We start from the raw sequence: 13,756 nt of genomic DNA, 5'->3' as shown, positions 1-13,756 counted from the left end.
GAAATAAACGTTCTGTTTGAAAATCATAATTAAAAATCGTACTGCCAAAAATATACAAGTAATACAAGACCTGACAAAAGTAGATGAAGCAACGCAGACAAAATGCTGGAGGAACTCAGTAGGCCAGGCAGCATCTATGGAAAAGAGTACAGTTGATGTTTCGGGCCGAGACCCTTTAGCAGGATTGCTGAAGGGTCTCAGCCTGAAACATCAACTGTACTCTTTTCCATAGATGCTGCCTGGCCTGCTGAGTTCCTCCAGCATTTTTGTGTGTGTGTGTGTTTCTTGGATTTTCAGCATTTGCTGATTTTCCCTTGTTTGTGAAAAGTAGATTGAAAGTAGCTGCTTGTGGGCAAAACAATTAATTAGTCTTTTAAAAGGGGAACAGTGAGAGTTTAGGGCCAACATCTTTTATAAGTCTGAAAGATAAAGGCCGCAAACTTAGGCAATCCTAAATGATTAAGGATATTGATGAAAAATATAAATATAAATGAAGCATATGACAGATACAGGTAACAAAAAACAGGTTAGTTCCTTAAGGAATACAGACAGTGTAGGAGCGTACTTAAAAATAAAAGAAATTATCAGGGCAAAAAAGGGCTATGAAGTATTATTGGCATACAGATTAAGAATAAACTCACAGAATTTGTAAGTGTATTGGAAGCTAAAGGGTAATCAGGAAAGATTAAGCCCTCTTATGGATCAGAGGGTCAATTTTTGCCTAGAGCCAGGTAATGTGGATAAAACTCCTAAATAAATACAACGGATTCCGGTTAATTAGGACACATCGAGCCCAGTACATTTTAACCCAATTAAGTGGCTGCCCCAATTAGCTAAAGTTTTATGGAAATAGTTAAAGGTATAAAAAAGACAAACAACCATTTAACTGAGAAACAAACTATGTATTTAAATAAAATACAAAATAAATTTAAAAATTACCAATACTACTATTACTTCCTAATAGTTATTAATGAAGGAATTCATTCAGAGTAAGCTGCCATGTTCTTTTGATTGACTAAATGAACAAAATCAATGCAGATAATGGACTGCCTTCATACGATCCTTTCAACGATTGTATCCTCCAAATCTTCATTTTCATTGTAACATTCAGGATGATTGTCAATACGTTTAAATTCTTCATAGATTCTAACTTGTTGAAGTAGTGAAAGCGTTTCATTTTCATTCCTGGTCATTTCTGGCTTCACCATGCTTGAATGCTCGAAAATGCAGTGAACGGAACTGTTCTGAATTGCCTTCAGCTTATTTCTCACCAACCATCAGTGACAAAAATCACTGCTTTTTGAATATAAACACCCGTAACTAACACTATTTAAAATCTGTTTGGTCTAAGCACTGTGCAATGTCTAACAGCCACACAATTCATGCAACTGGTGTTCGGCAAAAGTCTACTGCCCCATTTAAGTGGCATAGTGTCCTAAATAAATAAAGGAAATTCCGGCTATTTTCTCAATTAGTTTTTGTTCTTTAAGAGTTGCTTCAATTAACCGATATCCCAATTAACCAGAATCCACTGTACTTACATCAACATTCACCAGTAGAAAGAGACAATAGATGGAGACTTCAGGGAGAGAGACAGTGATAATATGGAGCATTTTAGCCTTATGAAGGGTGTTGGAATGTTGGACCCTTGATGTTTGTGACATACATCAATGACTTAAGGCATGCAGGAGTTTCAATTATTGCCAACCAATATAAACCTATTCAATGATCAATCTGACCTTTCCTTCATACACAGCCCGCAACTCTCCAATTTTCTTACATCCATGTGCCTATCTAAGAGTCTTTTAAGTATTCTTATTGTATCAGCCTCTACCACCCCCAGCAATGAATTCCAGGCACCCTCACTTCACTTTTGTGTAAACAAAGAATCTACCTTTGACACATTCCCCTACTCACCTTAAATGGATGTTCTCTGGTATTGGCCACTGCCGTCCAAAGAAAAAGGTGCGATTTTCTATTCTATCTATACCTTTCATAACTTTATTCACCTGTATCAAGTCGCCTCTGATCCTGTGTCGCTCCAAGAAGAAAAACTCTAGCTCCTTCAACCTCTCCTCTAATCCAAGTAGCATCCTGGTAAATTTCCTCTGTACCTGCTCTAAAGGGGAGGGTGCCTATGGCTATAATTTAACTTTGATCACTTGAAAAGTTGGGTGGAGCAATAGCAAATGGAATTTAATCCTGACGAGACTGAAAAGATGCATTTTGAGAGGTAAACAAGGATCAAACATATACAGTAAAAGGGTGGGCCCTGAGATGTTTTCATAAATGGAGAGACTTTGAGGTACAAGTCCACAAATCCCAGAAACTGGCGACAGATGTAGAAGGCATATAGGATGCTTGCCTTCATAGAAACATAGAAAACCTACAGCACCATACAGACCCTTCAGCCCACAATGCTGTGCCAAACATGTACTTAACTTAGAAATTACCCAGGGTTACCCATATCCCTCTATTTTTCTAAGCCCCATGTATCTATCCAGGAATCTCTTAAAAGACCCTATTGTAACTGCCTCCACCACCATCGCCAGCAGCCCATTCCATACACTCACCACTCTGCGTAAAAAAGCTACCCCTGACATCTCCTCTGTACCTACTTCCAAACACCTTAAAACTGTGCCCTCTCATGTTAGCCATTTCAGCTCTGGGAAAAAGCCTCTGACTATCCACACAATCAATGCCTCTCATTATCTTATACACCTCTATCAGGTCACCTCTTATCCTCCGTCACTCAGAGGAATAAAGGCCAAGTTCATTCAACCTATTCTCATAAGACATGCTCCCCAATCCAGGCAACATCCTTGTAAATCCCTCTGTACCCTTTCTGTGGTTTCCACATCCTTCCTATAGTGAGGTAACCAGAACTGAGCACAGAACTCCAAGTGGGGTCTGACCAGGGTCCTATATAGCTGCAACATTACCTCTCGGCTCCTAAACTCAATCCCACAATTGATAAAGGCCAATGCACCACATGCCTTCTTAACCACAGAGTCAACCTACACAGCAGCTTTGAGTGTCTTATAGACTCGGACCCCAAGATCCCTCTGATCCTCCACACTGCCAAAAGTCTTACCATTAATACTATATTCTGCCAGCATAGTTAACCTACCAAAATGAACTAGCTCACACTTACCTGGGTTGAGTTTCATCTGCCACTTCTCAGCCCAGTTTTGCATCCTATCAATGTCCCACTGTAACCTCTGACAGCCCTCCACACTATCCACAACACCTCCAACCTTTGTGTCATCAACAAATTTACTAACCCATCCCTCCACTTCCTCATCCAGGTCATTTATAAAAATCACAAAGAGAAGGGGTCCGAGAACAGATCCCTGAGGCACACCACTGGTCACCGACCTCCATGACCTCTCAATATGACCCGTCTACAACCACTTTTTGCCTTCTGTGAGCATTGGCACACAAAATAAGAGTCAGGAGATCATGTTAAAACGTTATAAACCATTAAGTCATACTTTGGAGCTTTGTCTGCAGTTCTGGATGTCACACTATGAGAAGAATGTGATTGTGCTGGAGAGAATGCAGAAGAGATTCACCAGGAAATTGCCTGGATAACAGCATTTCAGTTATAAAGAAGAAATTGGATTGGCTGTATTTGTTTTCTGTGGAGTCGAGGAAGCTGAGGAGCAACCTGAAAGAGATATACACAAATAAGAAGATAATGGTAATAAACATTTTCTTTTGTTGGGTGTGCATAAGATAAGAGGTATTAGTTTAACGTGAAAGGTAGGAGGTTTCGACGGGATATGAGGGGGATTTTTTTCACACAGTGTGGCAGGAATCAGGACTGTGCTCCCAAAGGAGTCAGTAGAGCAGATATAAAGATATAAAAGGCAGCAGACCTAATGTGGGTAAATGGGATTAGTGTGTATGGGTACAATTGGAGGCATGAATTTGTAACCAGAAGGGTCTCTTTCAGTGCAGTACAACTATGGGAATGCAATATATTAAAGCAGATCTCTGCACGTATGTGATAATTCACTAATATTCACTATATTGCACATTACAAAGAAAAATATTAACAAATTCTTAAGTAATATATGCAATCTATTACGTTGAGTACTCTCTAAAATCAAAGAATACTAATCATTTCAATTTCAATATCTAATTCTAGGAAAAAAGTTGCTATTATAAAGTTGTATGTTGATAGGCACAATACAACTATAGGTAATTATTCTGCATTGCAAGAATTTAGTAATAATTGCATTGTATATAATTTTACTTTAAAGAAAATCTAAAATCATATTGAGAAGACCCAATTAATTTCATTACCTTTTAACTGGGGCCTTTTGTGAAATACATAATTTTAAAAAAATCAAAGTCAATTATAGTTTCATTGACTTTACAAAAACCTTCTTATATTAAACTGTCAGTGGTAACTCCCATATAGTTATGAATAAAGAGTCACTCAAGAAATACGATGGAGAAGATGAAGAACTGTTAACAAGAATAGATTCCCATAATTTGAAACTCAATAATTAGTTCATTCTGAAGGACTCCAAATAAATCCCTAGTGTTTTATGAGTGATCATCAGAACTGAGGAAATAAACAATATAAAAGTTAAGAGAAAGTCCCCGAACTATAAAATAACAAAATAGACTATCCATGCAGAAAACTGCACAGTACATGCAATTTTAATTTAAAAACAGAAAAAATATTTGATATATACAACTACTTGTTTTTCACTTTTAAATGTGAAAATTATTGCTATTCCTAAAAGCTATTCACTCATGAAAGGAGGCTTGTTTTAAATCAAGCTGTTGTCTTGAAATTTTGTAGATGATAAATTGATGTCTTTAAAAAATGTCATTGTTAAAAGTGACCAAATGTTGCAATAAAAATTAGTCTATTTTCAAACTACAAATCACTTAAGTGAGAAATAACCCAAAACAAAAAAAAACTTAATTAAGCTAATATAGTTTAAGATGTCCATAGATAGAATGACATGAGGGAAGCTCACAGACAGGGACAGATACAGATTAACTGGACAATACTGCAGAAAGTACAAAGAAAATCTTACCACAATAAAAATAAGAAAGATAACATGTTTAGCAAAAATGTAAATGGGGGGAAGAGGATCAGAAACAGTGGGATATAGAGTACAAAATGACATGGAAAAGGGTAGCAAGGTGAAAGATGAGAAGCAAGTATTGGATGGATGAGTGAATCACAGAAAATTTCAAAAATGGAAGGAGACAATTCAGCTTACCACATAGAGCTGGTTGTAAAGGGGCTACCCTCCTAATCTCAGCTTCTAGTTCATTGCCCTGCAGCTCCAGTTCTTCAAGTACAGCCAGGCACATTTTAAGTGTGGCATAGGGTGCTGTGGCAAAGTGTACGAGGGCATGGAGGAGTGTGAAGTGAAGACAGTGAACACAACAGGGAGAGTATAGAAATGCCTTGAGGAAGTGAGGAGATGGGGATACAGTATTGTAAGGGCAATATAGAGGAGAAGACACAAGGCAGAGGAATTATGGGGGAGGTGGGATTATAGGAAAGGAGTGAGGAAAGGGGTCAGAGGTGAAGGCAGGTGGTGGAGAGAGAAGGGATGGAGAATAGAGGTTTCTGGTTGTAGGGAGAGTGAAGGGAAGAAACAGGTATGTGAAGATGGGAAAGTAAGAGAATGATGAGGTCTGGAAAAAGAGAGGATGTGATGGGCAAGTAGATAAGAGAGAGGAACAGCAGCAGGGAAGAGAGGGGAAAGACAGGCAGAAGAAAGACAGCAAGAGCAGGTGGAGAGAGAGAAAAAGTAAGAGCAAGAGTGTGGGTAGATAGATAGGAAGCAATACTACAAGAGCGAGGGAAAGAATAGTTAAGGAAGGAATGGGGTCAATGTGACTGCTCCAAGAGCTGGAATACAAATGACAGACCAAATGGTCTCCTTCAAAGTCATAATACGGACAAATAAGCAGAGAAAAGAAAGGGAGAATGGGTAACATGAGTGGGAAAGAGTGGGCTGCTGGCTGTTAGGGTGATAAATGGAAAGTGAATAAGAGATAAGGAAGAAAGACTGAAGGAGAGAGAGAAATAGGAAAAAGGAAAAGAGAGAGACTGAATGGAAGAGTAAAAAAGGAAGACAAAGCAAAAATATGAGGGTGGAAGTATGAGTGGAAGAACAGGAGGGTGGGCAGGATAGAGGAGATGGTAGGAGAGGTCATGAAGAAGAGAGAGGATGGTGGAGTGGGAAGGTGGCAGGGGTTGAGCTGAAAGAGTGAGAACTGTCAAATATTATATCTTATTGAAGAGAAAGTGGGGAATGAGAATGGGGCAAAGAAACTGATAGAAAGCAACCAATTGAAGCTGGACAAAATAATTCTGAAGGAAAAAAGGTAACCACAACCAAAAAGGCCCAGCTGCTCAAACAAAAAAATGAGGACATGCGTAAACAAAAAGGAAAATACGGGAATTAGTTGCTTGCATATCCAGACAGTTTCAGACCATTAGACACAGGAGCAGAATTAGGCCATTCAGCGTATTGAGTCTGCTCCACCATTCCATCATGGCTGATTTATTATCCCTCATAACCCCATTCTTTTGACTTCTCCCCATAACTTTTGACTCCCTGATTAATCAAGAACCTATGAAACTTCACTTTAAATATATCCAATAACTTAACATGCACAGCCATCAGTGGCAATGAATTCCACAGACTCAGCACCCTCTGGCTAAAGAAACTTTTCCTCATCTAAATGGATGTCCCTCAATTTTGAGGCTGTTCCCTCTGGCTCTAGACTCCCCCACTATAAGAAACATCCTCTCCATATCCACTTTATTCTGACCTTTCAATGTTCGATAGGTTGCAGTGGGATCCCCCTCATTCTTCCAAACTCCAGCGTCTACAGGCTCGGAGGCATCAAATGCTCCTGATATGTTTCATATAACTGTTTTATTCCTGGGATCAATCTTGTGAACCTCCTCATGACCTTCTCCAATGCCAGCATATCTTTTGTAAGATATGCAGCCAAAAATTGCTCATAATACTACAAATGCAGTCTGACCAATGCTTATAAAGCCTCAGCATTACATTCTCACTTTTATATCCTAGTCCTCTTGAAATGAATGTTAACATTGCATTTGCCCAACTTACCACTGGTTCAACCTGCAAGTTAACCTTTAGGGAATCCTATACGAGGATCCCTAAGTTCCTCTACATTTCCGATTTTCGTATTTTCTTCCCATTTAGAAAATATTCCATGCCTTTACTCCTTCTGCCAAAGCGCACGACCATGCACTTCCCTACACTATATTCATCTGCCACCTCTTTGCCATGCCCCTAATCTGTCTAAGTCCTTCTGCAGACACCCTTCTCCCTTACCCAATGCTCCACGTATCTTTGTATCATCCACAAGGTTGGCCATAAAGCCATCAATTCGATCATCAAAATCACTGACATACAAAGTGAAAAGAAGTAGCCCCAACACAGACCTCTGCGGCACACCACTAGTCATCGGCAGCCAACCAGAACGTGCCCCCCCCTTATTCCCACTCTTTGTCTATCTTCTATTCATGCTAGAACTTTTCCTGTAATACCATGATGGGTTGTTATCTTGTTAAGCAGCCTCATGTGCAGAACCTTGTCAAAGGTCTTCTGAAAATCCAATATCCACTGACTCGCCTTTGTCTATCCAGCCTGTGACTTCATCAAAGAATTCCAATAGATTTATCAGACAAGATTTCTCCTTTAGAAAACCATGCTGACTTTGGCCTATTTTTCATTGCACCTCCAAGCACCAAAACTTCATCCTTAATAATCTTTCCAAACACTTAAGTCCAGCTAACTGCCCTATAATCTTCTTTCTCCTGAAAGAGTGGAGTCACATTTGCAATTTTCCAGACCACCAGAACCATCCAGAGTCTCGCAATTCTTGAATCATCATTACTAATGCCTCCCTCCACTATCTCTTCAGGTACCTCTTCCAGTATCCTGCAGTGTGGTCTATCTAGTCCAAGTGACTTATCTATCTTCAGGTTTTCAGCTTCCCAAGCACCTTCTCCTTAGTAATAGCAACGGCACTCACTCCTGCCCCCAGAATTTCTGGCATTCTGCTCGTATATTCCACAATGAAGACTGACAGAAAATACTCATTAAGTTCCTCTGCCATTTCTTTGTTCCTCTCCAGTACCTTTTTCAAGGGGTCTGATATCCACTCACGTCTCTCTTTCACTCGTTATACAGTATATCTGAAAAAAAGTGTTTGTATCCTCTTTTATATTATTGGCTAGCTTCCCGTTATATTTCTTTTCTCTCTTTAATGGCTTTTTAGTTGTCATCGGTTGGTTTATGAAAACCTCCCAATCCTTCCCACTAATTTTTGATATATTATTTGTCCTCTCTTTCGCCTTTACATTGTCTTTGACTTCCCTTGTCAGCCATAGTTATCTCATGCTCCCTTTAAAGCATTTCTTCATTGCTGGGATGAAACACCAGCCATTGCTGTTCTGCTGTCATCCCTGCTAGTGTCTCTTTCCAAACAGCTTTGATCAACTCCCAACTGCATGCCTAATTCCCTTTACTCCACTACAATACTGATACATCTGATTTTATCTTCTTCTCAAAATTCTATCACATAATGATCATTTCCTCCTAAGGGCTCCTTTACCACAAACTTCTCCAGGTCATTACATAACACCCAATCCAGAATTGCTGCTCCCCTAGTGGGCTCAACAATTTAAAGAGGGGCATTCACCTCTGACAGGAAGGATCTTGACCCTAAACCAATCCACCACCACTGGTATTTGAGTGGAAGAGGGCAAATGCAGAACAAGTGAACCTGCTGAAGTGATGGAAAAGTGACAGACAAGTAGAAAATTAATGCGAGTTGGTGAGAGCATTTGAAAAGAGCATTCGACACTCTGGCAGACGTAAAAAGAGCCCTGACACAGCCAGGCACAAACGGCAAACACTGAGCAGAGAAGCATGAACTGACCGAGCTGCGAGTGAAGCTTCACTGAGTGCAGGAAGCAGACAGACAGATAAAAGACTGGGGACAAAGTAAAAGTGTTGTAGACGGCACCTGCAGTCAGAAGAGCAAATATTCCCCCCCCCCCCACCCCATTAGAAAAGTGGAAGAGAGCAGAGTGATGTGTTGGCGCAGGCACACAGGGAGACGCAGAGGAAGAGCAAGATGCAGTGATCCAGCCAGGAAACAGTAACAAACGGAGACTCCGGCTGAAGCCATGACCCCGATCTCCCCTCGCTCACCCCAGGACGATGAGTTCTCCGTACTTCACGGGATCCTTGGTGGGCGCGCTGTGATCTTCCTGACTTGATGAAAACATGAGTGGCGCTCGATTTTCCTCTTCCTCGTCGAGGTTCACCGTTCGCTACTGGCCGACAGTATCCACAGGCAGATCATTAGTTTTATTCCTGCTGGTGTTGCCGCTGCTTTGGAGTTGTTCTTGATTGTGTTTGTGCTCCTCTCGCACCACTTTCCGCGTCTTCTCCGGGGTTCCGATCCGCGGAGCTCGTCAGCGCCGATCGGCCAAATGTTTCCTGTGCCGAGAAAGAAAGCGTCAACATTCAGATTAGTCAGCTGGGGCGGGGGAGGGGCGGGGCCGGGCCGGGCTGGGGCTGGGTGGGAGGGCGGAGCCTCGCCGCTCCCGCAGAGCCGGGAGGCAAGCCCGAGGCCACAAAGACTTTCCCCGTCACCACTCGGCTCAATTACAGCCACGCAGTGTTAATAACACAGCTGGTCGTGACTTTCTTTCACGAGTGCTCTGCTCGCAGCGGGGGGCGCGGGGGGGAGAAAAAGACCGAGCAGAATGCAATCCCTCCCCGCAGATTATTTTTACTCTCGGCTCCCCGTCTGAGGGTGTTATGTAAACACAACAGACGGGACCGCTGCGTGAAGCGCGAGCGGCGGAGCGAGTCAATTAGGGCAACGGGCGCGAGCGTCGCTGCGGCCAGGGCTGGTCAGCGGGAGGCCGCGTCCCTCGGGACTTGAGCGGGAGCCTTTGGGGGGGCGCGTCGGCAGCTGTCGGCTCCGCGCGCTCCCATTCGCCGCGGCAGATGTCGGCGCCCTACCATCCCCTGCCACTGACTGTCGCCTGCTGCTGTCGCTGATGGTCAAAAGAAGCATAGATTTATATGTTAACGGCAAAGCTTACTGAACCTCGGTCCCGGAGCCATGCTGGCACTGCCAGACCCAGGGAAAACAAGGACTTCGCTGTTTCAAAACCTCTCCTTCCCGTCCTCTCCCATCAAGGCACGTCAGTAAAGCCACAGAAAGCACAATGTACCGGCTGTGGCACACGAAACTCTATTCACTGTTATTTAATCTTAATATTAGGGGGGTTGGGACTTGTTAAAGGCATCCTCCACATACACAATGCTGATTAATTGGTTTAGTACGATCGCATAAATGATATGGTAATAAATCTTTTCTGGCATCATGGAATTATCGTTTCAAAGGATATGCCAGAGATTAAAAGAGACGGTATTAATGTTAAACAATGTAGACATTTTGTATTCTGTGAAAGCCTGAGGTTCAGCTGTTGCCAAACCACACAAAAAATGCTCACTTCGTAAGTTATGTGAGCCGAACACTGGAACTGTAAATGCTCCTCTACCTATCACGTATATTAAATGGTCCTTTTAATGTATTTTGAGGGTGAATTTCAAATAAGTTCATCAAACTGCAAAGACATAACGTTAGACATTAGTTGCCAAATCCTGACTTCCTTTTAAATTGTGAAGCTAATGTTGAAACGAGTAAAAAGGAAGACAGAAATTTAGGAACTAGTGCCTAAATGACAGAGCTATCCGATTTCAAACGTGGGAAGAAATAAGGGGCTTTGGTCTTCTAGCCTAAAGTCTTCTGGCATAATTATTGCCAAAATGTATGGCTGAGTTTTAGATATAATCTAAAACTGTGGACTTTTACAAATAAAGTATGCTGCATTATGAGAAGGAAAGAAAATCCAATCTAGAGATAAAGATCTACGGAAAGATGATGAAACAATCTGGTAACCAGCTCACAATTGCATATCTACCGAAGTAGAGGTGCCGCAGGAGCTGGAAGAGGAGCTATGTGCCATTTGGTACTATCAGCAGTAGCCCTGGGGCTGTATCCAATTCTTAAGCCAAATTGGCAGACCTTACAGATGGTGTTGGAAGGCATACTTAAACCATAATTACCCTTACAATTGGCCTAGACAGTTGCTTGTCCTTTTTCATGGTGTTACTCTGTAAGCAAGATACAACACTTCCTCAGGCAAAATCATCACCAGATAGCCTCATTGTGAGCTGTCTTCCAACATGTGAAACTGATGCCCTACCTTGATGTTTTTCTTGAGTGCATCTTTAAAACATTTCTTTTGGACTCCCTCTTTCTTTTATTCCATTCATATCAGGCATATGCACACAGTATCTACTCAGTTTATACAAGTTAATCAGGATTTTAGCACTGAAACAGTCACCATCTGTGAATTCATTAACATTAGTGTTGCAATAAGAAAATAGGAAATAAAACAGGAGTAGCAATATTTCCCACAGTGTCTCATTTATATATAAAAATCTATCCAAAATTATGTCAGTGATGCTTTGAAAGGTGTTCCAGTTGTTTTCTGTAGATCCCCAAATCTCATAGCTGTAGAGAAGAGTTAGGATTAATATTGCTTTGTAAACTAAAGGACTGGTATGCATTCTAATGTCATTGATATTGAACACAGTATGAAACAGATTACCAAACACAAGACTGGCATAATGGATATTGGATTAGTGCATCAAATTGAGACTGAAATATATGTTCAACAATATTGAATATCAGAGGTGGCATGACTAGTCAAATGGTGTACTCCTGCTTCTATATTCTGCCAAGTTAGACAGTTTCCAGTTTCTTATAATCAATGTAGATCTTCCCTGATGCACCTGATGATTAACTACAAAGAAAGCTGCTGCAGGACTTTGCCATGGTGAAATGGCAGAACAGGCTCCATGGACCAAATGGCCCAATTCTGTTCCTATGTCTTATGGCTACGTCAATGTTGAGGGTTAGTGCAAGGCTGCTGTCAGCTGCAGAGGAGTAGTTAATGGCCATTTGCAGGTCCTCCTTCAAATGTGCAACTCAGTCACAATCATCTGCTTACAGGGTTGATTATTGTACCTGATGTTCAGTTCTAAAAGGGAGGTGAGAAAGATTACCATCATTGAATGCTAATCTCCCCCCCCCCCCCCCATGCCAGATAGTCTTGGATTAATATTTTCATTGCTTTTTGAAAAATGAAGAGGATGGCTGTAAAAGACTGGTATTATCATTTACTAACTTTATTGTTAGGATGGGCAGAGAAGCACAGCAGCATGCAACTGCTTAAGATGCACATTAGTTGCTGATTTATTTGTAGTAAGAAGACATCTCTGATTCCGTCTCCTTGCTGAGCCATTCCTTCTATAATCACTGCAAGGTAGGAATTGCTGAGGATTGGTGGCATATTGGTTGGTACTGTCAATCAGCACAAACTGGCCCTATCCTTTTTATATTATTGTTCAAAGTAAATTTATTATCAAAGTACAGACAAGTCACTATATAGAACCCTGAGATTCATTTTCTTGCAGACACAGTAAATACCAGAAACACAAGAGTCAATTGAAGGCCATGCCCAATAGCGTGGACAACAACCAATGTGCAAAAAAGAAACACAAACTGCAAATGCAAAAAAAAAAGAAAATAAACAAGAAAGCAAGAAGTATCGGGACCATGAGATGAAGAGTCCTTGAAAAGTCCAATTCAGTGATGGAGCAAGTGAAGTTATCCCCTCTTGTTCAAGATCCTGATGGTTCAGGGGTAATAACTGTTCCTGAACTTGGTTGTGGAGATCCTGAGGCTCCTATACTTTCTTCCTGATGGCAGTACTGGATCATTGAAATATTAAATTAATATGACACAAAAGCTTTATGAATGAATTTATTTCTCTGATACAGTATAACACTGACATGTCACATTGATAGAGTACTTTTAAATGTGAAGGTGAATTGTTGAATATGTAGAAATAAGCCATTGGTGCATCTGACTGGGAATGTTTTATTAGCAATAAGAATAGGAATATCCACTTAACATACTTGTAGAAAATATAAATAGTAAAATTTAGACTAGAGAAACACTATTATCCTGGTTCTTGCAATTGATCTAAAAATTCAGTACTTTCATTTGCATTACACAAATGATAGTAATTACATTATCGTACAACAAAATTATTTTTGTGCCGGGGAAGAATTAGTAACAATGCATTCTTTAAAGAATATCAGCAAGCCAGCCTTTGTTTTGTTTCATAAAGCTCAATGGTTTTATTTTTACAAATCATGGTAGTGTTACAACTTAAGAATGACAAGTAGAATATATTTGTAATAAAACATAACATTTCTCTATTGCATAAACATCATTAAAATAGTGATTTTTCCAACAGGACCAAAGTTACAAAATGCAAAATTAAATGAGAAGTGCTTATAATAAGTCTAATATATCTGAACTTTCTTTACTATTTTTGCTGAATATGTAATCAGTATCTGAAATTTTCCTTACAATTTTTGCCAAACAAGATTTGCTGATAGTGATTACTTCCATGCAACTTGGAAGAAGAGGACAAGAAGCCTCCTAAGCTTGTCTGTTGCTGGGTCCTCAGGTGGCTGCAGAGGCCTATCTGGGATCCATAATTTCTGGTGCAGTACTGTCAAGAGTAAATGGTAGCTGTGGTTAGTGGTTGAGTCTTTTGGTTTTTCAT

The 13,756-nt window shown here is 40.7% G+C and overlaps 1 protein-coding gene across 5 annotated transcripts in view; it reads right to left on the bottom strand.

The window, feature by feature from the left end:
• Window positions 1-13,756, bottom strand: part of LOC140724997 (E3 ubiquitin-protein ligase pellino homolog 2) — a 137,732-nt gene that overhangs the window by 53,640 nt on the left and 70,336 nt on the right. For 2 of the 5 annotated variants that reach the window (XM_073039900.1, XM_073039901.1), the window contains exon 2: window positions 9,243-9,533. The exons of 1 other annotated variant lie outside the window; for it this stretch is intronic. In XM_073039900.1, the coding sequence (XP_072896001.1) occupies window positions 9,243-9,319 (77 nt within the window). In that variant the 5' untranslated portion in view covers window positions 9,320-9,533. Of the gene's footprint in view, window positions 1-9,242; window positions 9,534-10,147; window positions 10,285-13,756 lie in introns of those variants that run through there. 2 more of the 5 variants (XM_073039903.1, XM_073039902.1) reach the window with 2 other exon arrangements.

Source organism: Hemitrygon akajei, chromosome 3 (assembly GCF_048418815.1).
Source record: "Hemitrygon akajei chromosome 3, sHemAka1.3, whole genome shotgun sequence".
Classification (NCBI taxonomy): Eukaryota; Metazoa; Chordata; class Chondrichthyes; order Myliobatiformes; family Dasyatidae; genus Hemitrygon; species Hemitrygon akajei.
This window is presented reverse-complemented; position numbering and strand designations above follow the sequence as displayed.